Here is a 25,861-nt window from a genome sequence, read left to right on the forward strand (position 1 = left end):
TTATGTATAAATATAGGAAGACCTCTTTTATTGTTTAGTCATATGATTACACATGGTGGCAGCTACCAGTTTTTCCCAGTTTTTCAGGAAGAATTAAGCACGAAAGAAGTGGTGATGTGAAATGGTCTACAGTAAGGTACACATCTGTATCAAAATGCATTCTGTACCTATTATGTTAAATGACAAAGAAGTAACAAGAATCATACTGTGAAATATTACTTTCCCATATCACATAAGATTCATTAATGAAAGACTAGCCTCAGCATCTGAATGGAGGCCAGTTTGGGTTTAGGGAATTTGAAATCAAATGTAACAGTTCCAATGTCTGTAAGCCCCAAATGGTATGGGGCAGGGGTAGGCAAAGTTGGCTCTTCTATGACTTGTGGACTTCAACTTCCAGAATTCCCGACCTAGCATGATCAACTCAGGAATTCTGGGTGTTGAAGTCCACAAGTCATAGAACAGCCAACTTTGCCTACCCCTAGTATGGGCTATCAAGCCTAGATTTTTAGGAAGAAATTTTCATATGATGAACAGAAGGAAGGCAGCTTTCTACAGAGACTCGGATTCTCCATCTCTGGAGGTTTTTAAAAATAGGCTGGACATATTTAAATAGGTTTTCTTGCGCATTGCATAGGATTGGACTCGATGACCCTACTGATACTTTCCAATTTGATAATTCTATGACTTTACAATTAATCCACTTTTGCTAATAAGTCTTGGTTCTGATTTAGTGGGGTGGCTGCTTCATGTCTCTCATAGCCTATTTCAGTTTCTTTTTAAGCCAATCACAAGAAAATTCATAAAATCCACTAGTCATGTGGATTTTTTTTACACAGCATTTCACCATGCAACCTGGACACAAGTAACAAATAACATATACACTCTCCCTGTATACCCATTATAGTAGTTACAGTAGTTTCGTTCAGATTTCAGATTGACTATGGGTATTTGAAAATAATTACGGTACTCTCCCTTATAATTCAGGAGTGGTTTAGTGATCAATAAGTGTGAATTCTGTGTCTCACATCTCTGCAGTATATAACTTCCTCCATCTATATGATTTAAGTAAATTAATCCTTCTTCTGGACACCAATAGAGTACAATATTACAGAGACTGATAGGTATAAAATAAACTATAGAATCTATACATGTTTTCTGGGGTATTCAACTGCCATCTAGCAGTACAAAAATTGTCAGAATTTTCTGTCACCACTCCATTCTGGGTAACATTTAGAAAAGAAGTACAATACTACCCAGCAGTGATGACCAAATTGAGTGACAGTAATTATATAATGATTTGATTGATCAGAGTTCATCTTTGACTTTGATAGATTTTTTCTTCTTTTTTTCTTTCTTGGTCTCTTTTCCCTTTGACTCCATTTCATTAATATTTTTAAATGCTGCATCTTGTCCTTCCCGTCTCATCCATTCCCTCTCCTGTTTAGAAGAAGAAATATATAATTCATAATCTCAAACTTAAAACATTTTGATGATCAAATTCTATTGTTATATGAAGTGCTGTAGTTAAATTAAAATTAATAAGTGAGATCTCATGTTAATAATATTAAAGCAACAAAAAGTACAAAAAAATAATGCATCCTCTTACAGCTATAGTGAGCAAACTTTACAATTAATAGTCTGCAACTACTCTCTAGATTGTTAATGTCCTGTAAAACATAGTATTTGAAATGAACGCCTAACATCAAAACTACCACTATCATTAAAAAGGCACAACAAAGAATGTTATTCCGGTATCAACTCAAAAAGTTCAGACTGTCCTGGACCTGTTGATACAGTTCTACAGAGAAATTATTTTGTCTGTCTTTTGTAATTCTACAACTGTCTGGTTTGATACAGCAACCAAAGACAATTAGGACTACAGAAAAACAACATCAATCAGCCTGCCTTCCAGTGAGGGTCAGAAAAAGGGCTGAGAAAATATCAACAGAAAAAGGGCTGAGAAAATATCAACAGACTCCTCACATCCTGGACATACACTGTTTCAACATTGCTTAGCCTTCCCTCGGGACACCACCACATGCCTAAATAACCAGGCAGAAAGACAGTTAGTTTCCCTCCTGCCTTCACTGCTGAATTCACAACACTGTCTTACATACTATTTATCCATATAGTATGACTGTATGACTATGACTCCGAATCTACGGAGAGGGGCGGCATACAAATCTAATAAATAAACAAGCAAGCAAGCAAGCAAGCAAGCAAGCAAACAAATAATCCTCATCATCTTTTCAACTTCTGTTATTGATATAATTATTGTGATTATTATTACTCTGTTGTTTTGCATGTACACTGAAAGTTTCTGCATGAGAGACAAATTCCTTGTGTATTTAATCACACAGCCAAATAAAGGATTGGATTGATTGGATTTCCATTCCATTCCATTCCATTGATAGCATGCAAAAATAAGCTGTACAAACCCAAATAATGCTACTCAAGTTCAGAATATTTTTCCAGCTTATGCAATATCAATAAATGTAAGCAAATATCAATAGCCAATTTAAAAAATTGATTCTTAGAGTTCAGAATATAGTTTGATCATCCTCATTTTATCATCTTTGCCTGCTGTTTGATCAGTTTTTCACAAAGCATGCTATGATGCTTATGTTTATGTTATTAAAAATACTGAGCAGAAAGGTTTTTTTAAGGTACAGCCATGTAATTTATAAGAAAAGCATAATAGAAAGTTTCTGTTGTCTTTTTCTGTTACAACTATATATTGCTATGCAAGTAATTCATTTTTTTCAAAGTCCCATCTATAATGAGTGAGCCTTTTCATAGTAAATTATGGTTAGCATTGTGGGAGATAGATAATGCAATTAAAAGGATATATGTAGATATTGTTTATTTCTCAACAGAATCAAGTTGGTGATTTTATAACATTCAGATTGTTTAATTCTCAACAGTTCCATTCATGAATTTGCCCACATATACAGACAATTGAACTTAGATAAGGACTGGATTAAATTATGTAAGGATATAGCCATGCAGCCTACCTTTTCAAATCCCACTTTCCTTGGTTTTGTTGAAAATCTGCAGGAGAATACTCATGATCTCCTGAGTTTTCCACACAATTTAAACGAGTTCCAACTATAGCTATGATTATGTACAGGTTCAAGCTTTACATTTACATTTTTTTTCAAGATGGGAAGAACAAGGGACAAAATAGAATAGAAGGACAGCCTGGTGTAACTAATCTGCACAAATCTTTCCTCTTCAGGGTTTAATGCTAGCACACATTCAGACAAATATCTAAATGGGCATTTTGTCCTATGGTCTGCCACATAGACAATAACAGATTAATTAGCAAAGGAATACTGCAACAATATATTGTGATGTGGAATCCCATTCACTATTCCATGTACTTGGTCATGCTGTTAAAGCAGGAGTTTCCTTCAACCTTATTGTTTGTTTCTACCTGCAATACTTAATAGTCACTGAGCTTCTTGGTTATGTAAGTAATTGCACCAGGGTATCAACATGGGAAATGCTAAATATTGTTTAAAGCTGTTTTTATTCAAAAATGCATACAATCACAAAGCATAAGGAAAATTAAGAATAATTATGCACTGTGATTAGACTGGTACACAAATCAGTGAATCCTTCTATTGCATATGCGGATGCTCAGGTTTTTTTGGGGGGGGGCAATACTGTGGTTTTGGCAGTTTATTACATTATGCTTTATTTTAATAATATTTGTATAGTGACTGATACTCATATTAAAGGCAGAGGGGCAATATAAATATTGCAATAAATATACATTATGAAATACCCTAAAATTACTTACGAAAGTGGCACCCCACATTTCATTCCCAGCATCTTCAGCATATTGTTCATCATTTGTAATAAGAAAATTATCAAATATTGTACCAGATTTTCCCTGTTAAAATAAAACATGGCAGAACTATTTAGTCACGTAGTTACATACCATCTTGTATTAAAAGAACTGGAAATAGTTAGCTATGAAAAGACAAAAAAAGGGAATCGATAGTACTCTTCATCTATCTGCAATAATGTTCAAGATCTGTTCTCTGTCACATCTGAGCACTAAATAAAGGATTTAATTTATAAGACGATAATATTTTCAAAAATACTTCCTAACAATAAGAACAATTCAACGGTGGAGACAATGAAGAATGAACAAACAGTCATTCACTTCTGTTCAAACAGAAGCAAAACAATCATCTGCCTCAGATACTTTAATCTGGATTCCTACTAGTGGATGGATTTGAGGATGAAAATTTCACAATTATGAAATAAAATATACATACTTAAAAATGAAATAATGGGTAAATAATATTAATATTTTCGTTTTCCTAGGCAAATGAGCAAAGTATGGCTAGTCCTTGACTTATAACAATAATTGGGACCAGAATTTACATAATTAAGCATTGTGGTTGTAAAGCACAATCGCATTGCTTAGCAACAGGAATCCCTGCTGTTCTGGTTACTAATATTAACTGAATCCACAATCATCAGATCATTCTGCTGGCTTCCCACAACCAACTCAGTCCAAAAGGCAATAGGAAGGAGGTCAATAAACACAGGTCTGCTGCATGGATGGGGGAAGAGTATGTGTCTTGGAATGCAAAGATACAAGGATGTGCTTCAATGGACAAGAAGGATATGATGGTGTGAGTATGGCAGGCTCAGATTTGGAGTCAGAGGAGGCATGAGGCCAGTTCTGAAGCCAGCTAATATGAGCAGCCAACTTCAGCACCACTGGACAGACTACTATCTGAGCAGGCAGAGAGGTAGCCTGGCCAGCAACCAGCAAACACAGCTGCTGTCGCTCTCCAAAAATGGGGATGTGGAATTACCACCTGCTCCCATCACAAGAGCTCTGCAGGCTGCAAAGAGAGTAGAGCAAAGGTGCTCTGTAAGACTGCTCACACAGAAACTACACTGGGGTTGCTTCTCTTAGAATGGAGCAGCAAACATAAGCTGTCTGTTGATCACAACAGCTTGTTGATTCATAGTCTTGTGAACCTTGCAACTTTCCCTTTGAACCTGGATCGGCTGACAAATCTTCTATAAGCTCTGACCCTGAAACGCTGCCTGACAACTCTCTGGCTTGTTGCTTTGAATTGGAGTTCTCATAAGCCCAGCTGTCTGAACTGTGGAGGAAGCCTGTCCCTATCCTGCAACTATGTGTGGTTTGCAAGCCTCATTTAGTGAAGTGAACAAAATAATGTATTTGTGTACTTGTGTGAGCTTGGTCTGGAACCGGGTGAAGATCAGGGAGAAAGTGCAGAGATATGAAGGAGGCACGAGGAGAGTCAAGAATGTGTGCAGGGATTTGTGAAGCAGGTGTGGCAAGGATTGGAGAGGGTTTATGACTGTTAGCTGGAGGGTTGGGGAGGACCTGCAAGAGAAGCATGGTGAGGCTTAGGAAGAGTGCACAAGGAAGTGAGGGAGTTGTATCAGGGCCTGGAGAGGGTGCACAGTAATGTGTGAGATGCAGTCATGGAATGCATGAATGATGGGGATGCATGGTGAGGTACAGGGAAGATGCATAGTGGGGTGGAGGTGGCAGATATAATGCAGAGGGGCTAATCAATGTAATCAAGGAGGTGCTGAACAGCCAGAACTCTAAGGACCGGTCATAACCACCATTTGTTCAGTGCTATTGTAACTTTGAACCGTTGCTGAATTAATGGTCGTAAGTCAAGGACTTTCTGAAGAGGTTTTTTTCCCTTACTACGATGATACAGAATATCTCCAGAACTGCCAATTATCTTCATAATTTGAATAATAAATATATTTTACAAACTTTGTAGTATACATACCTGTAAAATTTCTAAGCCAATGACACTAATATTATAATATTTGTAAATATTAGGATCTGGTTTGTATTCAGGGTTGTCAACTTCTGGCTGGACCCAAATGCCATTATAATTGGGGTTTTTAATTATACGAGGTTTCCAAATGCCCTAAAAATGGAAAGAAATTGGAATATCACTTTCCAAAGCCACTTAAACCAAGATATGTAAAACAGGTAGAAATCTATTAAAATAAAAGTAACACACCATTGACTTTTTAGTGAAATATTTTGAAATATGGTTAATTTTTTAAAAGTGTATATCATGTTGAATGCTATCTACAACTATTAACATGATAGAAATAATAAAAATAACAACAGGGGAAAAAAAGTCCTAATAGAAAATGTTGGAAGGTTAGCTACCAAAACCAGAAAGAAATATACAACTAGATTTATTGTCTAGTCTGAGAAGTGAATTTTTAAAATTGAAACTTTGAAATACAGTACATTCAATAATCTGGTGGGAATCCAATCCAACCATTGAGGATGGCAGGTAATATATCGGGGTGAGAGAAAAGTCTACAGAAGTTTCAATAGTATTTAAATGGCCAACAACTAATAGAATGCTAGTGATAATATGGTTTGTAGTTCAACAGCTGTTGTGATTTGCAAAGCATGATTTATAGTTTGAAATATAAGCAGGTTATGGCTTAATCATATTATGCTTAAAGAAACATTAATTCCACATGTGAAGCTACACACTGAAGGTCATTTCTTCATAAAAAATGAAACACAAATGAGAAAGGGAGAAGAATAAGAATACAAAGCAGTGAAGGTTAAAAAAAGGTTAAGTTGCTGTAATAAAGAATTATCATCATTGAGTTAAGGTTATTCTATGGATGAGAAGTTAATGTTTAGAAGGGAATGCAAGGTTATAAGATGCCTGAAGGATTGGACAATTGTTCTTTAAAAAAATCAGAAAGCATGAATTATCAGTAGAGGTAAGGAGTCAAGTATGATGAAGCCAAGTTTAAATTTATAAATGAAATGGACAAATGAAAACTAGTGAAATGAAGACTGATTATTTATATACTGTATTTTTCAGAGAATAAGACGCATTGGAGCGTAAGATGCACCTTAGTTTTTGGGGAGGAAAATAGAGTGTGTGTGTGAGATTCTGTCCATCAAGTATTCATCTGGCTAATCCTTAGCCTGGTCAGCTTCAGCACATTAGTTCACTTGCTGTTTTGAGGTTGGGGGTGGTGGGGGATAAGCTTCAGCACATTCGTTTGCTCACTGGTTTTGAGGTTGGGGATAACTAGGAATATGCTTCTAAAGGACAGCTGATTGTTGGCAGGAGCAGCAATTAGAAAAGCAGACAAAGCACAGAAGATTGCTTAAAAGGTTTGGGCTGAAAAACAGCTTCAAAAGCACAGCTGATCCTCAAAGGGAACTCCAGTGACTAAAGCAGGCAAAGCACAGAAGGGGTAAAAGAAGGCAGAAGCTGTTCCAGGTAGCCATTTTAGGAGGCTGAAAGAAGCTGTTCCAGGTAGCCATTGGAGGCTGAAAATACAACACATGGAGCTCCCAAAACAAGCCAGTCAGTAGCAATCTCTGAAGCCAGGAAGAGGATGTGCAGAGGCCAAAGGGAAGGGGCTGACAAGTGGGCGGAGCTACATTCGGAGTATAAGGCACACCCAAATTTTCAGCCTCTTTTAGGAGGGAAAATAAAATAGATGTAGTTGTTGATGATAAGGGGCAAACTAATAATGAAAATAATGTTCTTCGTGTAATGTGCACGAATGCTCGAAGCTTGAGCAACAAGCTCTGTGAATTAATGGCCATAATATCTAGAGATAATTTGGACCTGGTTGCCATAACTGAGACATGGTTTAAGGATTCTAATGAATGGGAAATATCCATACCAGGATATACACTGTATAGGAAGGATAGAATAGAGAGAAGGGGAGGTGGAGTAGCCATTTATGTTAAAGAAACTCTAAAAACAACACTAATTCAAAATACATGTCAAGATCTAGAGACCCTCTGGATTTGCATGCAAAATAAAGACGGTTCTGTCATTAGAATTGGGGTGATCTATAGGCCTCCAGGGCAATCTGACGAATATGACAACAAGATGGTGGATGAAATTACCCAAATGGCAGTAAAGGGAGATATTGTGGTTATGGGTGATTTCAACATGCCTGATGTTGACTGGAATATCCCCAGTGCCCTTACATGCAAAAGTAAGAATATAGTAGAGGCCTTTACAGGAGCAGCTCTGGCACAGCTGGTTAAGACACCAACTAGAGGGGAGAATATTCTAGATTTAGTTTTTACGAATGGGAATTGGGTTTCAGATGTCAAGGTGGGAGAAAATTTAGGTTGCAGTGACCATCTATGTTTGTGGTTTGATGTAAAAACTCATTGTGAGCAATCCTATAATGCAACCAAAGTATTGGATTTCAGAAAAACAAATTTTAATGCAATGGGGGAATATTTAGATAATGAATTAAAGGGGAGGGATAAAATGGCAGGAGCGAGCACCCAGTGGACTGTATTTAAAAAGGCCATCTTAAAAGCCACTGGACTGTATGTAAGACAAATAACTAAAGGTAAAAGGAAGAAGAAACCGCTATGGTTTAGCAATGATGTAAGGACTATAGTCAATGAAAAAAAGGCTGCCTATAGGAGGTATAAAGAGTCTGGAAGTATAGCTGATAGGGAGGTGTATAAAATGAGACAGAAGGAGGCGAAACAGATAATATATGCTGCTAAAGCCTCAAAAGAGGAAGAAATTGCCAAATCTCTAAAGAAGGGGGATAAAACCTTCTTCAGATATATTAGTGATAAGAAGAAGAAAAACTGCGGCATCACGAAGCTTAGTACCGGGAAAAATACATGCATTAATGGGAATAAGGAGATCGCTGACCATTTCAATAGCTACTTCTGTTCAGTTTTCTCAAAAGACACCTTACAAAATAATACTATAGAGGGATATAGCATTGCTTCCAGCTGTACGGATTCAGCTCCAGTGATCTTAGAAGCCGATGTCTTAGAAGAACTTGAACGATTAAAGATAAATAAGGCAATGGGTCCAGATGGTATCCACCCCAGAGTTCTTAAAGAACTCAGATCTGTCATTGCTACCCCCCTGACTGATTTGTTTAACCAATCCTTGTTAACAGGAGATGTTCCTGAGGATTGGAGAATGGCAAGTGTTGTGCCTATCCACAAGAAGGGCAGTAGAGAAGAAGCTGGTAACTACAGGCCAGTTAGCTTGACATCAGTTGTCGTTAAAATGATGGAGACTCTACTGAAAAAGAGGATAAATCAGCACCTAAAAAACAATAACTTATTGGACCCAAATCAGCATGGCTTTACTGAAGGCAAATCATGTCAGACTAATCTCATTGATTTCTTTGACTATGTCACAAAGGTGTTGGATGAAGGTGGTGCCGTGGATATTGCCTACCTGGACTTCAGCAAAGCCTTTGATACGGTTCCACATAAAGAGCTGATAGATAAATTAGTGAAGATTGGACTTAATCCCTGGATAGTTCAGTGGATTTGCAGCTGGCTGAAGCATAGACACCAGAGGGTTGTTGTGAATGGCGAGTATTCTGAGCAGAGTCAGGTTACAAGCGGTGTGCCACAAGGGTCTGTTCTGGGTCCTATTCTTTTTAATATGTTTGTGAGTGACATAGGGGAAGGTCTGGTAGGGAAGGTTTGCCTATTTGCCGATGACTCTAAAGTGTGCAATAGGGTTGATATTCCTGGAGGCGTCGGCAATATGGTAAATGATTTAGCTTTACTAGATAAATGGTCAAAGCAATGGAAACTGCAGTTTAATGTTTCCAAATGTAAAATAATGCACTTGGGGAAAAGGAATCCTCAATCTGACTATTGTATTGGCAGTTCTGTGTTAGCAAATACTTCAAAAGAAAAGGATTTAGGCGTAGTGATTTCTGACAGTCTCAAAATGGGTGAACAGTGCAGTCAGGCAGTAGGGAAAGCAAGTAGGATGCTTGGCTGCATAGCTAGAGGTATAACAAGCAGGAAGAGGGAGATTATGATCCCGCTATATAGAATGCTGGTGAGACCACATTTGGAATACTATGTTCAGTTCTGGAGACCTCACCTACAAAAAGATATTGACAAAATTGAACGGGTCCAAAGACGGGCTACAAGAATGGTTGAAGGTCTTAAGTATAAAACGTATCAGGAAAGACTTAATGAACTCAATCTGTATAGTCTGGAGGACAGAAGGAAAAGGGGGGACATGATCGAAACATTTAAATATATTAAAGGGTTAAATAAGGTCCAGGAGGGAAGTGTTTTTAATAGGAAAGTGAACACAAGAACAAGGGGACACAATATGAGGTTAGTTGGGGGAAAGATCAAAAGCAACATGAGAAAATATTATTTTACTGAAAGAGTAGTAGATCCTTGGAACAAACTTCCAGCAGACGTGGTAGATAAATCCACAGTAACTGAATTTAAACATGCCTGGGATAAACATATATCCATCCTAAGATAAAATACAGAAAATAGTATAAGGGCAGACTAGATGGACCATGGGGTCTTTTTCTGCCGTCAGACTTCTATGTTTCTATGTTTCTATCTTATACATCAAAAAATAACAAAAACTAATTTCGATATCTTATAGCTTAATGTTTAAATTACATAGCCAATTAAACAACCACCAGGTTAGTCTCTATTTTATTACTTTCACTTATAAAACTCTTACTTTATATTCAGGATTTGGAACCAATGGTGGTTCCCATGCCCCATCCATTTCTTCATCCCAGTCATCTGGCTTTATCACAGAAGGATCAGGAATTCTTTGTGGTTGGTCCCAGTCCTAAAATAGTTTCATCAAGGTTACTAATTGTAAGTTAGCTTCTCTGAGTATTTTGACATGAAAAGAAAATTATTACTATTTCATCACTGTCAGTCTAAAGTTAGTTACAGGTAATTTATATAAACAATATTATAATTGAGATGAGAGACCTGGAAAAAGATGGCATGAAGGATTTTTAAGTAAGTCTCTTCTACTATTCCATTTTCAATTTTTGTGAGTATTAGAATGTTAAATACTAGTCATATTCTATTGCGAAGATCCGATACTGATTTTAAAGTTTACAGTCTAGTCCCAATTCTTCCACTATGAAGCTTAGATCAAAGAAGCACCACTTAAAGTATAAATCTTTAAAAGAAAATCTAGGGATCACATATTGTGATTATAATTAACAATCAGTAACAGTCCCAACTTCACTGATTTCAATGTATGCAATAATAGTGAAACACAGCAGGTAAATTGATATAGACTGTAAAACCATGCAGTCCAAAGCGAAACCATACCTCTGGTTTTTTATGCGTGGGATCTGGAATAGTTTCCCTTTCATCCCAATAATCAGGTTTTTGCAGATCAATATCTATTATCCTTTTTGGAGGCAGGAAGTCCCAATCATCTTCTAGATGGCCAGCTTCAACTACATAATTATCTACCTTCACTTCATAAGTTAAATCAGGGCGGAGAATTAGAGTGTAGAGGTGGGTAAAGTCATCCGTCTTGGGGAAAAAAAATTGTTACAGAAACATGGGAACATCTTTCTAGTGCTGTACAACTGACAGTTTTGCTAATTAAATTTCATAAGGTCTTTAAAAATAACAAGTGTGTTACTAGTGTGATTTATCAGTGCAGCGCCAAGAAAATGATAATACTAGGAAACAAATCACAATTTTTTCGCTGCATTAGACTACATGCAAATAGTAAATAACTACTTATGCATTAAGATGAGGGGTATTAACAGTAAATACCGTATTTGCTAACCTTTCAAATGACTTGCTGTTAGCTTCTGACATTTGAAGTAGTTTGCAAAGTTTTATCAAGAATTAGTCAAAAACCTCCCAAACAATTCTGCTTAAAAGTGCAGCAAGGTAGATTAAATATTTGTAATTCACTGAAAGGCCTTGATCATACCTCACATGTAATGTTCTTTTTAGTAAGAAAGTAGTCATCTTTATAGTTGAAAATAACTTGCACTATCTTTTTATATTTTCCACATATATCGGGTCCTAGAAGAAAAGAATACCAAATTACTCTGGCAGAATTACACTTACACACACACACACACACACACCCTAAATGGCACCAGAATGACAGTCAAGGAGAACAAAAGTGGGCACAGCATTCCTATCTTGTTTCTGCCAGTCATCCTTAATCAATGTTGTTTGAGTTCAAATTTAGGTTTGAAATGTATCTCAAATGAGTTTAGATAATCTACTGTCTCCAGGGATCTCAGAAATTATATTGTCTCCACAATCTACATTTTATTACGTTATTTTAGAAACATATAGCCTCCCTTTTCCCACTAGCTAGCTTGAACTGAACTGCAAGGCAATCAAACCAGTCAGTCCTGGAGGAGATCAACCCTGACTGCTCTTTAGAAAACCAGATCCTGAACATAAAACTCAAATACTTTGGCCACCTAATGAGAAAAAAGGCTTCACTGGAGAAGAACCTAATGAAGGCAAAAGAAGAAGGGGACAACAGAAAATGAGGTGGCTGGATGGAGTCACTGAAGCAGTTGATGTGAGCTTAAATGGACTCTGGGGCCTTGAGGAACGTTGTCCATAGGGTCGCGATGGGTCGGACACAACTTTGCAATTAATAAGTTTAAACTGAGTTGTATTATTTTAGAAACATATGCTATTAAATAATAATAATAAAAATAAAAATCCATCTGAAGAAAATCTGAATTCCAAAACCTATACATTTTTGTCTTCTAGTAGTAGACAAGTACTCAGGTATATTAGTCTGTAAGTTTAAAATATGCCTATTAGAATATTTTCCCCCACATAAGCAATAATAAATTTGTGGCATGGACATGCCAATATACTAATAATTGTGTACAGTATCTGCATATTGGTAAATAACTATGATTTTAATTAGAATTTCCTGTATGGAATACTCTGACATACAACTAGGGTAAACTATTGACTTTATATCCCACCGAGTGGGTCTCTGAAATTATCCATCTGCCAAGGTCAAAAACAAGATTGTATACTAAATCACAGCCCTAACATTATATAGATCTTACGGTAAAATTGATTTAACTCATTTACAAATATAAAAGAACAGATAAAAATATTGAAAAGCTATATCTCAGAGGAGTTTATTTCCTGTGATATAGATAATATAGTGTATATATTATACACTAATATAATATTTCTGCTTCAAATTAATATTATTAGGCATTTAAGAGAACATACCAAACATAATATAATAAGGTGTTTCTTCATTCAGGGTCTCTTGATTCACATCAACAGAATAAAGTTTGATATAGGCCCCACCACAATCAACCTGTTGGTCATATTTTACTGTATATTGAACCACTAAGGTCTGATTTTCATTGTTGAAAGGCCGAAACCTTGCTGATACCGCATAGTACCTAATGTCATCAGTTGTCTGCAGACCTATAAAAAGAAATGATATTCAAATATCCAAATACTAATCATGCCAGAGGCATGAACTCTATATATACTTTATTCTTCTTCCATATTGGATTATAGTGACTTTCTGAAAATTATGAGATAATATATAGCTCTTTGATTCTGCTTTAAAGATGTGAAATATATTAATAAACATAGCTTAGAAATAAATTATAATTACATTTGCTACTTTTTTCAAAAGTATTTCTATTAATAGATATAGCACGTAACATTATTACAATATAATATAGAACAGTTCTGATAAAGAAAACTCTAGAAATTAAATTTATTTCTAATGCATTACTGTAAATGTCTACTGAGAAGTAAGTTTTATTGAATTTATTTATTTATTCATTTATTTATTGGATTTATATGCCGCCCCTCTCTGAGGACTCGGGGCAGCTTACAACATATCAAAAGACAATATACAGTATAAATATCTAAAAATCCAATTAATTTAGCTAATTACTTTAAAAACCCTAATAATATTTAAAAACCCATTTCCATTCGAACAAAGGACATACTTACACTGGTTGGCCGGGGGCGAGAGTCTATTGGCCCCAAGCCTGGCGGCATAGATGAGTCTTTAGACTCTTCCTGAAGGCGAGGAGGGTGGGGGCAGTACGAATCTTTGGGGGGAGCTGATTTCAGGGGGCCAGGGCTCCCACAGAGAAGGCTCTTCCCCTAGGTCCTGTCAAGCAACACTGTCTAGTTGATGGGACCTGGAGAAGGCCGACTCAGTGGGACCTAACCGGTCGCTGGGACTCATGCGCATAAGGCTGTCCTACAAGTAATCTGTTCTGATGCCATGTACGGCTTTATGGGTCATAGCCAACACTTTGAATTGTGTCCAGAAACCATTCGGCAGCCAATGCAGTCTGCAAAGTGCTGGAGAAATATGGGCATGCCTTGAAAGGCCCATGACCGCTCACGTGGCTGCATTCTGCATGATTTGCAGTTTCTGAACATTCTTCAAAGTAGCCCCATGTAGAGAGCATTGCAGTAGTCAAACCTTGTGGTAATAAGGGCATGAGGGACTGTGAATAGAGACTCCCTGTCCAATAGGGCTGCAACTAGTGCACCAGGTGGACCTGGGCAAACGCCCCCCTCGCCATAGCAGAAAGATGATGTGCGAAGGTCAGCTGTGGATCAAGGAGGACGCCCAAGTTGTGGACCCTCTCTGAGGGGGTCAAAAATCCCTCCCCAGAGTAATATCTTCAGATGGTATCTTCTCAACTACCTGAGATTACCTGTTTCCCAGGTAGCATGTATAGCAGTAGTGTCTAACTCAAGGCCTGGGGACCATATTTGGCTGCGGGATGATTAGATCAGGCCCGTGGGGCTGCCCAGGAAACAGTGAAGGACCAGCCCGCTGTGGCTCTACCAGTGAAAATGGCACTTGCAACTGCTACAGGCAGCCCTCTGGAGCTCCATTTTCGCTGAGAGTGAGTTGCAGGAAGCCATCGCAGCTGAAAACAGAGCTTGGGAGACTGTTTTTTCTACCAGAGTGCTCGGGTCACCATAGGCGCCCCCAATATAAGTGATGTCAAGCTGGCCATGCCCCTCCCTGGCCCCCTGAAGTCAAACACAACCCTGATGCGGCCCTCAATGAAATCGAGTGTGACACTCCTGATGTAAAGGATTGCAATTTCATTGTGATTTATGTATTATCTCAGTGATTGCGAACGTTTTTCAGACCAAGTGACCAAACTACAACCCAAAACCCATGTATTTATCTCCAAGTGCCAATAGGGCAATTTACCATAATTTTCAGAGTATACGACACATCAAGATTGTGAAGAGGTAAGTAAGAAAAAAGTTTTAGTCCTCCCTGCCCTCCCCACAGAACACTTTGCAGGCCTCTCAAACCCTCTGCACATCCTGCTTTTCACAAAAATGGGTGAAAAACAAGCCCATTTTTGCAAAGAAATGGGGCACACAGAGGGTTTGGGAGGTCTGCAGAGTGCTTCTGAAGGCTTTGGGAATGCACAAACGTCTCAAACTTGCAAGAAGTTTTCTTTTAGTTATTTAATGTGCTTTCTTCCCTGGATACAACACTGAGGAACGCAACGGAGCTACAATTCGCAGGTAGGACACATGTCTTGCAGCTCTCCCCACCATGAGATGCCCATCCTAGACACTTGTCCACAGCGGCTGCTGCCCTGGCTGGGTTTGGAAGCCGAAGAGCCAGAGTTTGGGAAAAAGAAAGAAAGAAAGACTTCTGCTGCTTTCCTTCCATGTAGCCAAAAGCAGAAGCTTTCTTTCCCCCAACTCCTGCTCTTTGGCTTTGAAACCCAGCAGGGCAGCAGCTGCTCTGGATGAGTGTCTAGGTCGGGCATCTCACGGGATAGGATTCCCTCTATTCTGGTCCTCGTGGGGATTGGGTCCCTTCGCCCTCCACGCGGTGCCTCCAGCCATCTGTTTCTGGGCGAGGCGTTGCTGCTTCTCGGCGCTGCTGCTTTTGGAAGCAGCAGCGCCATGTCCAGAAGCAGAAGGACGAAAGCCCTGCTGCCAGCCATGCACGGTTTGCTCTATCGCCCCTCAGCTGCAGAACTCGGCTGGGAAGGTGGAGGGCAGAGCTGTGCACGGCGCCTGTCAAACATTTACCACCTCCTGCTGGGAGGATGCGCAGTTCCTGACCCCGCCTTCACTCTAGCTGCCGTCACTGCCCCCTTTGCTTGCAGAGCCCTCTTCGCCCCTTCTTTTGACTCCAGCTTTTTCGCTGCAGCTGTTTTACTTTCAGTGCACGGGATTCCCCATCCTAAGCCTGCTATGCTTGAAGGGTGTAAGCAGTGCTTCCCCCCCCCCCAGGCTTGTGCACTCGGCAAGCTGACCCTCCCTTCCCTCAACTCACAGGGGGGTACTTTTTATTCCAATTTTTCTGGATTGCTTTAGGACTGAACTGTGGGCCAGTCTATCCGGTGAGGCCATTGTGCAGTTTTTTTTCACTCTGGTGCTTCAGGAAGCTTCCCTGAACCCTCCGGAATGCAAAAAACAGCACAAAGTCCATTTGTCAATTTCTTTGCCTGCGGGGCTCTGCGTGTCCAGAGGGTGAAACGGCCTTTCCCAAGGCCAAAAATAAGCTGGCCAGCATGCGCTGGAGCTGACATAGGACGTACCCTCCGATATGGCTCCGCGTGCCCCTGTGGCATGGGTGCCATAGGTTTGCCACCACGGTATTACCTAGTATAGTGATGGCGAACCTATGGCATGGGTGCCACAGGTGGCACATGGAACAATATCTGCTGGCACACAAGCCATTTCCCTAGCTCAGCTCCAACATGTATGTGTGTGTCGGCTAGCTGATTTTTAGCTCACACAGAGGCTCTGGCAGGGTGCTTTTGGCTTCCAGAAAGCCTCTGGGGCATGGGGGAGTACATTTTTACCGTCCCCCAGTTCCAGGGAAGCCTTTGGAGCCTAGTGAGGGTGAAACACGAACTTACTGAGACCCCCAGAAGTTGGGAAACAGGCCATTTCTGGCCTCCAAAGGGCCTCCAGGATGGGGGGGAAGCTGTTTTCACCTTCCCCAGGCATTGAATTATGGGTGTGGGCACTCACGCATGTGTGATAACACCTGCCCAAGGAAGAAAAGGTTCCTCATCACTGAACTACTAAAATGTTTGTGACTATACTGGGTAAATTTTTGAACTAAGTTACTCTGACATATTTAATGCATCCAGAAACCTGTCTTATAATTTTTCATAACAATTCTGTGGGGCAGGATGGTATGAAAGTCACCAGTGAGCTGCTGTGGCTACAGATAGAATAGAAATTGGATATCTCTGGTGTCAGTTAAATACATTAGTCATTACATCTTAGCCCTTGCCCATCTTGTTTCATTTTTCAACTGCTTAATATTCTGAAACTCAGTTTATACTGGTCCCTCTTTTGGTTGCCAGATCAGGTAGATTGGTCCTGCCCTAGGCTTTAAGAGATCACATGATCCTATTTTTAAACAGACTCTGACAGCTTCCTGCAACTCAATGAAGAAGGGGATTCAAAACTATTCTGAGCTGAGACCACCAATGCACAACGTTGTGGTTAAAAGATAATTAAATTAAAATTTTAGTTTATCTCCGGGACCGCCTTCTGCTGCATGAATCCCAGCGACCGGTTAGGTCCCACAGAGTTGGCCTTCTCCGGGTCCCGCCGACTAAGCAATGTCGTTTGATGGGACCCAGGAGAAGAGCCTTCTCTGTGGCGGCCCCGACCCTCTGGAACCAGCTTCCCACGGATATCAGAGTTGCCCCCACCCTCCTTGCCTTTCGCAAGCTCCTTAAAACCCACCTCTGTCGTCAGGCATGGGAGAATTGAAATTTCCCTTCCCCCTAGGCTTATAGAATTTATACGTAGTATGCTTGTATGTATGAGTGGTTCTTTAAATTGGGGTTTTTAAGATTGTTTTTAATATTAGATTTGTTTACATTGTCTTTTTATATTGTTGTTAGCCGCCCCGAGTCTTCGGAGAGGGGCGGTATACAAATCTAATAAATACAAATACAAATAGTTAAATTAAATGTCAGCATAATTATGTCACATGAAAAGAAAGAGAGTGTCATGGTCAAGAGATAACATGTAATGTTGTCCGGATATGGCAAGAAAGAGATGAAGAAATGGGAAATGAAAGGGTTGCACATTTCCACATTTCCAGTATCACAAAGAAACATACAGAATGAGGAAACAAAGATAGAGAGAAAACAGAAGATCTAATTAAGAATATATTGCAAACATTAACTACTCTGAGAGTTCCTCAACAAGACCTCAACAGAGAGTGAGGTAAAATGCATGACTTTCATAATATTTTTGCTGAAGTAGATGCCATAGCCAAAGTTTGCCTTCATCGTCATTCATTTTTATTCCCTAGAGAAATCTGAATTTCTACTGTAAGAAGAGAAAGATCAGAATAGGCAATTTGCAACCTCTACATCAGACAATACAGCTGCCTTTTCCAAAATGATATATTTGGATGCCAAATAAATTCTTCCAAAAAGGAATAGATGGAATTCTTTTGTGATTATTCAAGAGCAAATCCATCATTATTACGTCAGATGTTTAGTGCAAGACCCCAACCAGCAAGCCAAATATATTCAAATTTGCTTAATGGATCCTCCACAGCATAGAATTGAGAATGTAAGGGGGAGAGAGGGAAGGAGGAAGGAAGGAAGGCCCATCCCTCTTTCCTGGCTCATATCTACTATGCCACCCCAAATGCCTTCCCGACCCAAACAGCACTGTTGTATGCCCCCCACCCCATACTCTTCTTAACCACTGCCAATCACTGCATGCCTTCCTTGGCTCATGTAACCATCCTGACCATGGCGCCCCCACTTCTCCTCTGGCTCACTCAATATTTCTTGCATAAACTGTACCTAATCCATGACCTCCCTGCATTCCTCCCATGACTATTGCATTGCCTCTTGAGCAGCCCACACATCCTTTCTGACCCATGATGTCACTCCATATGCTTTCTGACCAAAGGGCACTTCTGAAGCATCCCCAGGTGCCTTTTCCAACATACACGTGCTATTCCTGACCAGCACAGCAGCTCCATCACCCTGCAAGCTCCATGCATTGTTTTGAAGCCACACTGTTCCTCACACCATCTATCCTACTCGCATAGCACCTTTCATAAACACCAGAACATCTTTCCCAACCTAGATACACACTCACGTGCCATACTCAACCCATGTGGCATCTCTGATGCACTTACCCATCTCTCAACCCATGCAACACCCCTCATATGGCTCTGTTTATCATTACTTACTTGCACATCCTAAATCACATCCTAAATCCGCCCCTACCTAACAGATTAAAGATAAACTGTCAGGAATTGGAGGGAAGGAGAGAAGGTGGGAGGAAGATTTCTGATGATGTTTGCCAGTTTTCCACAAGAAAACTGAATAGAGAAGATAGCAGGAATCCTGAACTTGCTCCCATTCTCTGTTTTGTCTCCCCATGATTATTCTGTTACTCTGTTTAGATAACAAAATATTTCTGAAATGATGCTTCAACAAAGCACAGATTGTTCAGTGTACAAATAAATTCAGAGCTGGACAGCAATCTTGATTATTTGGCTCCATTTAAATCAGGCTTCCAATTTGTAGTGGATGCCATACTGATAGATTATGAAAAATAGAGTACAATTCATTTTAGTTTTCCTGAATCATTTAGTGCACCTTGTAATACCAGTAGTATTGGTTTCTGGTCATTTCCTTAGTGACTTAGAGGTATAATTTATAATGGCTCCAACACATCTGAATCTAGAAGATGATAATAGAGGATTTTCTAGAGTATTTCAGAATTCACTCTTCTCTCTTACATAGATCCAACACTGGGAAAAGTCAACAGTAGGCTTGGATTGGATTATCCTTAATAGACTAGTAACGGATAACTATAATTATTTTGTATGAATCAATCTTAGTATACCCTAAATAAGGCATCCCCTGATAATAAGCCCAATCAGGCTTTTGAGTGTATAACAATAAGGCCAAGGGTTTATTCAGTATTCAAAAAAATATAAGACAGGATCTTATTTTCGGAAAAACATGGGTATACTAGTAACACTAAAACTATTCTGTATAAAATAGGATAAATTAACTAAAGCCCAAGTCACCACTAATGCATGACAGCATTTTTGAAGACTTATTTTCAAACTTGAGAGACATTTGATATAGTGCATGGTAGAATTGAAAGGGAGGAAATAATCCATCTAAATATGAGACAACCTGTACTATTAAAGCATATGAATTAACTAAAATGTATAATGGTAGAATAGCAATTGGACAATTAACACGGATCAATTTAAAATATAAAAGCATTTTGAGTTATTTGGAAAATGTACATTGAAATTAACATCTTCAGCACAGATGAGTCTGACCAATAAGATTTTGAATTCTTCTAACTCCAGATTGTTGCCAAATCACAGGTAACTTTCATTTTAATTTTCTTAATTTTAAAAATGATGATGTGACGTAGCATGCAAATTTCTCTTTGAGGTATAAAAATCTTTTTTGGAACATGTTATGCAAAAATTTGTAGAAGATACTTTATGCAGATACAGTGGTACCTCGAGATACGAGTTTAATTCGTTCCGGACCTGGGCTCTTAAGTCGAGCAGCTCTTATCTCGAACGACTTTTCCCCATAGGAATTAATGTAAATAATTTTAATTGGTTCCAGCCCTCAAAAAACTCACAAAGTTAGTCTAAATTATGCAGAAAGACATGTTTTTAATGAAGAAATGTACATGTACATATAAATGAATAATGAAGTTTCTTTCACTTAACTTGTAAACTTTCTTAAACTTTTAAATTTACATATGTTCAACTTCTCTGCCACCCAATCCTGTAGGACAGAGGTCCCCAACCCTTTTTGCACCAGGGACCGGCTTTAAGCGATCAAGAGAGGAATGGGTGAATGAATGGACGGAGGGTGGGAAGGAAGGAAGGAAAGAGGGAAGGGACAGGAACAGAGGAAGGAAGCAAGGAAACTTATGAAAGGGGAGAGTAAGAGAGGAATGAGTGAAGGGAGGGAGGGAGGGAAGAAGGTGGGAAGGAGAAAGAAAAGAAGAAATAGAGGAAGGGAAGGTAAAAGAGAGAAAGAAAAAGAGCAAGAAAGAAAGAAAGAAAGAAAGAAAGAAAGAAAGAAAGAAAGAAAGGGGGAAGGGACAGGAACAGAGGAAGGAAGCAAGGAAACTTATGAAAGGGGAGAGTAAGAGAGGAATGAGTGAAGGGAGGGAGGGAGGGAAGAAGGTGGGAAGGAGAAAGAAAAGAAGAAATAGAGGAAGGGAAGGTAAAAGAGAGAAAGAAAAAGAGCAAGAAAGAAAGCTGCAAGCACCCCCCCCCCCGAGCACCCCAGGCCGGCTGCAACCTTTTAAAACACGCGTGCCGCTTCAAAGCTGTCTCCTGAAGCCGAACGCGGAAGTTAGCGTTTGGCTTCAGGAGACAGCTCCTTGGCGCTTGTATCTCGAATTTGGGCTTGTAAGTAGAACAAAAATATCTCTCCCCTCCCAGCTCTTATCTCGAGTTGCTCTTAAGTAGAGCAGCTCTTATGTCGGGGTTCCACTGTATTTTATCATCAGCCAAACATATGTAAACTGCATAAAACTGAATAATAAAACCCAGAAATTCATTAGGAAACATTCCAAAAAAAATTAAAGTTTTTTGCCTGAAAAAATATATGTAAATTACTTTACCTTTATCTTTTTCTCTGTCACCATAAAATTTTCCTGATCCTATCCGAAATTTACCATAATCAACCCTATGTTTAGATAGAACCCATCGTTCTTCCCATTCATCTGAAAAAGAACATTTCAATTTTACAAAACTTATCGGAGCAGTATTATTTCATTTTCTGATTACAATGGATATGAACTTAGAACAACAATAAAACATTTAAGAAATACAGCTAATTTATTATTGTGTATTCTATTTTGTAGCTTGATATACAAAAAATATTAAAATTGCAGTTGTTTTCTTGCTTATGCATATTATATAACTTCTTTACTGCAATATAAGAAGACAATAAACTTTAAAAAATAACTCAAGTTTTATCAATAACACGTATAATTAAAAACAACTCCATAAAATGCATTTTACTCAGGAATGTTCAAAAGCCATCTGGAGCTTGTGATAACTGCTCCTGGACCCAAGGGACTGTAATGCATGTTGAATCATGTCTGGTGAATTGCCTGAGTTGTTCCATGTTTAAATCACTAAATCTACAATTAAACGTGCAGAGATAATAAAAAAACTAATTATATTTATATTTTACCAATTGTAGAAGAAAATCTCACTAAGGAAAAGGCAGAGTTCAAGCTGAAAATAATTTAAGTAACAAAAACTTTTAGGTAGAACAAATCTCCTAAACAAAGGGATTTACAGTTGTAACAACCCGTATTGATCTTCCTAGATAAAAATAAACTGGAAGAACAGATGAAATGGGGTGGGAGATGACTGAAGGACTTACAATATATTTGACCCTATATTTTTTAGCTTTCTTTTCTTAGTAAGCAAATATTCAAGAATTAATCAAGCTAAATTAATCGAAAAGCAAAACATGCACTACATAAATTTGAATTTATTATTATTTAAATTATTGCTATAAATACAATTTCAATGCATATAGAAGTGACTAAAGATTAACATAAGGGAAAGAAACTGAAATTGGGACAATAAATAGAAAATGATTTATTTTTGCAGAGAGAGCATATAGTATAGATAACGTACCAATTTTAATATTTTTCTTTTAGAAGTAACAGAAGAGGCACTGATACCTTTTTAAAAGTTTACTGGAAAAAGTCTATTTTTTTTAAATAGTTGAGAATCATTATTTAAGACACACTGCATAAAGGATCCTGGATACATCTCTCCATATCCCTTATCTGTTCTTCTCCCTTCCCAGGATCATTCAGTAGATTTATAATATCTATCTAAAAATTCTATTTTTATATGGATATTATACTGTAAATAGAAAATGTGGCTCAATCTAGACTTCTCTCTTTCTTATATATTTCTACAGTAAATATGCATACAGATCATTATGATGCTATACAAAAATTCAGTATAGTTACAGTTACACTAAAATTCAGTATAGTTTTATTCATGTAAAAAGAAAACAAGAATATAAATATGAGATTGGATGACACTATGAAGAAGATTTAGAAGTTAATAGTTATATTCTAGGACCGAAAAAAGCAAAATTTTTCACTTACCCTCATCATCAAACTCTTCCCTAAAATATTCTTTTGTTATAACAGGTTCCACTTTTTCTGCTACAGCAGAAGTGCTATCATCGTTATCATCTAGATTTCCCCAAGCCAGACCTATCAGAAAGGAACCTAGGAAAATCAGGTTCATCCCTGATATCATAGTAAATATTTTAATACAAGTGGTAGGATGCTTCTTTAAATGCTATAGAAATACTTGAGTATTTCTGAAATCTCTTCCTATTTCTCTCAGGCACATCACTATAATTGCTACTTACTGGTGAGGAGATAGATCTTTTCCATTGGCTAAAATCCATGAATAATGATGCTATAGGGACCAATCAGAAGGAACCACGCAATTAAACCAACAGAAACTATTTTAAATGTCTCAGAGGAAATTAATTTTTAATGCACAGATGCCTAAACTAATTCAAATCAATTCACACACAGGAAATACATTGGTACCTCTTATATAAAAGTTTGAATGATCCCTCTATATACAAGTCTGAAATACTATTGAGGAGAAGGCTGCATTTTCAAAAGCTGTTTATAAACTTTTAAATAGCAAATGCCAATTAAATACAGTTATTATATTATTTCAGAATATAGTCTATTCTCTCATTTTGTTTCTAGTAACTTTGCAATTTCAAGTTATCATCATATGAAGTGCCTTGTACTTTTATTTTCTAAATAAAACAAAAGAATTACAGTATAGATTAGAAGATTCTGAAGTTAACAATTTGTTAAATTAAAACACTGCTGAAATGTTTGGGGAGTTAGAATATGATCACAACTAAGTGACTGAGAAATATGGACATGCAAAATGAAAATACAGATTAAATTAAATATAAGTGGAATTTCAGGATAACTTTTTTCTATCACAGAAACTGAATTATAGGAAAAGAAAACACAAATTTTACTGAAAACTAAATTTATCTCAAAAGGTTTAGGACAATTTTGACTTCTTAAATGAGGCAGAAAATCTAATAACCTATAAAAAAATTCTCTCTTATTTTAATTTTTGCAGATGTTGCAGAAGAAAAAAAAGTGTTCAAGATAGAAAGGCCTCAAGCAGGGGTGAAATGCTACCGTTTTGGCCCATTGCTACTGGTTTGTAGAACTGGTAGTAAAAAAATACTAAAAAAAAGTATTTTAAAAACATTCCAATAATCGCATGTCACAAGGCTGATTTTCAGAACTTTTTTTTTCACCCTGAAGCATGCTAGGCCAAAAATGGCAGGTGGAGCCCAAAGACTGGTGGTGGTTTCTGTTTTTGCTTCCAGCAGCCTTCCCTGAAGCCTGCTAGGCAAAAAATGAAGGGTGGGAGTAGAAAGGTAGGTAGGTAGGTAGGTAGATACTGTAGATAGCTAGATAGACGGAGGGAGAGAAGGGAAAAAGGAGAGGAAGGAAGGACTACAAACATGGCACTAGATGCAGCTTCAGAGGATAATCCAGAGCTGGAAGGGACCTGGAGGTCTTATAGTCCAACCCTGCTCCAGCAGGACATTGTTAAAGTGACCTTGTCTTTTGATCCCCCCAGTCACACTTATGTGGCCCAGCTCAAGGCTCAACAGCTCAAGGCCTGGTAGTGGGTCATGGCCCAGGGTTTGGGCCAATCTACATTATCCAGTGGAATCTTTTGTCTTTTTATAGCCTTTGTTTCATTTTAAATCGTATCTCTGTGGAGCTCTAGATACAGTCATTAGAATTCAATATATTAAAATAGCTTACCTTATCATTACTGCTGAAAAATTCATTTCCAAACAAAATGCTATTTTGAATTCAGACTCGATTTTTGGCAACATCCTGGAACAAAAGGCAAAAGTGAAAGACCATATACGGTAATATGTTTACAATTTTATAGTTTTATCAGTATCTTCTTGGGGTACACAACTCAAACCCATAAAAATTGACCAGTTATCTTTTATCAAGTTCAAACACAATATAGTGGTACCTCTACTTACAAGCACCTCTATTGACAAACTTTACAAGATACGAACCTGGTATTTAAGATTTCTTTGCCTCTACTTCTGAACCATTTTCACCTTACGAACCTGAGCCCGGGTGCGTGTGTTCTCTTACTCCGCATGCGCTTTTATTGCTGCAGAGATTCCCCTGCCTTGTGACTGCTGCAGCCAGATTTCTCCTTTGCTTGCCGCCTGCCAACGGCGCCTTTTGCCGGCCAAAGCGCCTGGGATTTTCCCTTGGCTTGCGGTGGCAGTCCGGAGGCAGGGAATCCCAGCCGTGGCAAGGACCGGCGCTTCGGCCTCAGACAAGGCTCCATGGCTCGCACTCCGTGGCTGGCACCCGCTACGTCCAGGGGAGTCCCTTCAAGGGGCCCAAAGCAGCTGGCTTTAACTCCACACTCCCCCCGCAGGCTTGAGAACTGTCTTAATTGGAAGGAGGGGAGACGCAATCCCCGCTGGACGGGGGTCTCGACAACCCTGTGGTGGTTCACTTCACGAGGCCCGATCCTGAAACCATTACTAGTGCTTACCAATGAAACACGGAGTCAATGGTCTGGGTAAAGTGACAAAGCTTTATTGTTACAGGTATGCTTCTTTTATGCCCCTCATATGCAAATGAGGGGTTTCAACTGGTAACATTCTATTGGCTATATGCAAGTTTAATTTTTCCTAATATACGTTTCTTATAGGCTACAAATATAAGGTTTTCAAATATATAGGTTTCTATAGGCTATTGCTATATGCAAAAATAAGGCTTCTGAATACACAAGTTTTTATAGGATATTTCTATATGCAAAAATAAGGCTTCTGAATACACAAGTTTTTATAGGCTATTTCTTTTAAGCTTCCTAATTGGTTCCAAAAACTCTCATCTAATGCTTTTAATAGGTTACTAACTTTTTGCTTAATG

General features: G+C 38.5%; 1 protein-coding gene across 3 annotated transcripts; it reads right to left on the bottom strand.

Annotated features, from left to right (window-relative positions):
• LOC139164157 (calreticulin-like) lies at nucleotides 1–24,788 on the bottom strand. 3 transcript variants are annotated; one of them, XM_070745905.1, is made up of 10 exons: nucleotides 24,716–24,788; nucleotides 23,263–23,312; nucleotides 21,473–21,574; nucleotides 13,061–13,264; nucleotides 11,769–11,863; nucleotides 11,147–11,356; nucleotides 10,533–10,646; nucleotides 5,811–5,954; nucleotides 3,809–3,901; nucleotides 1–1,440 (listed from the first exon to the last, which is right to left on the bottom strand). In XM_070745905.1, exons 2-10 carry the CDS (start codon nucleotides 23,285–23,287, stop codon nucleotides 1,309–1,311), a joined length of 1,119 nt encoding a protein of 372 aa, XP_070602006.1. In that variant the 5' UTR covers nucleotides 23,288–23,312; nucleotides 24,716–24,788; the 3' UTR covers nucleotides 1–1,308. The 3 variants fall into 3 exon arrangements, with proteins under 3 accessions (XP_070602006.1, XP_070602005.1, XP_070602004.1); XM_070745904.1 differs by lacking the exon at nucleotides 23,263–23,312 and adding an exon at nucleotides 22,991–23,137 and having other exon boundaries at nucleotides 24,716–24,776; XM_070745903.1 differs by lacking the exons at nucleotides 23,263–23,312; nucleotides 24,716–24,788 and adding an exon at nucleotides 22,991–23,147.
• Between the last annotated feature and the right edge of the window lie 1,073 nt (nucleotides 24,789–25,861).

This window comes from Erythrolamprus reginae, chromosome 3 (assembly GCF_031021105.1).
Source record: "Erythrolamprus reginae isolate rEryReg1 chromosome 3, rEryReg1.hap1, whole genome shotgun sequence".
Taxonomy (NCBI): domain Eukaryota; kingdom Metazoa; phylum Chordata; class Lepidosauria; order Squamata; family Dipsadidae; genus Erythrolamprus; species Erythrolamprus reginae.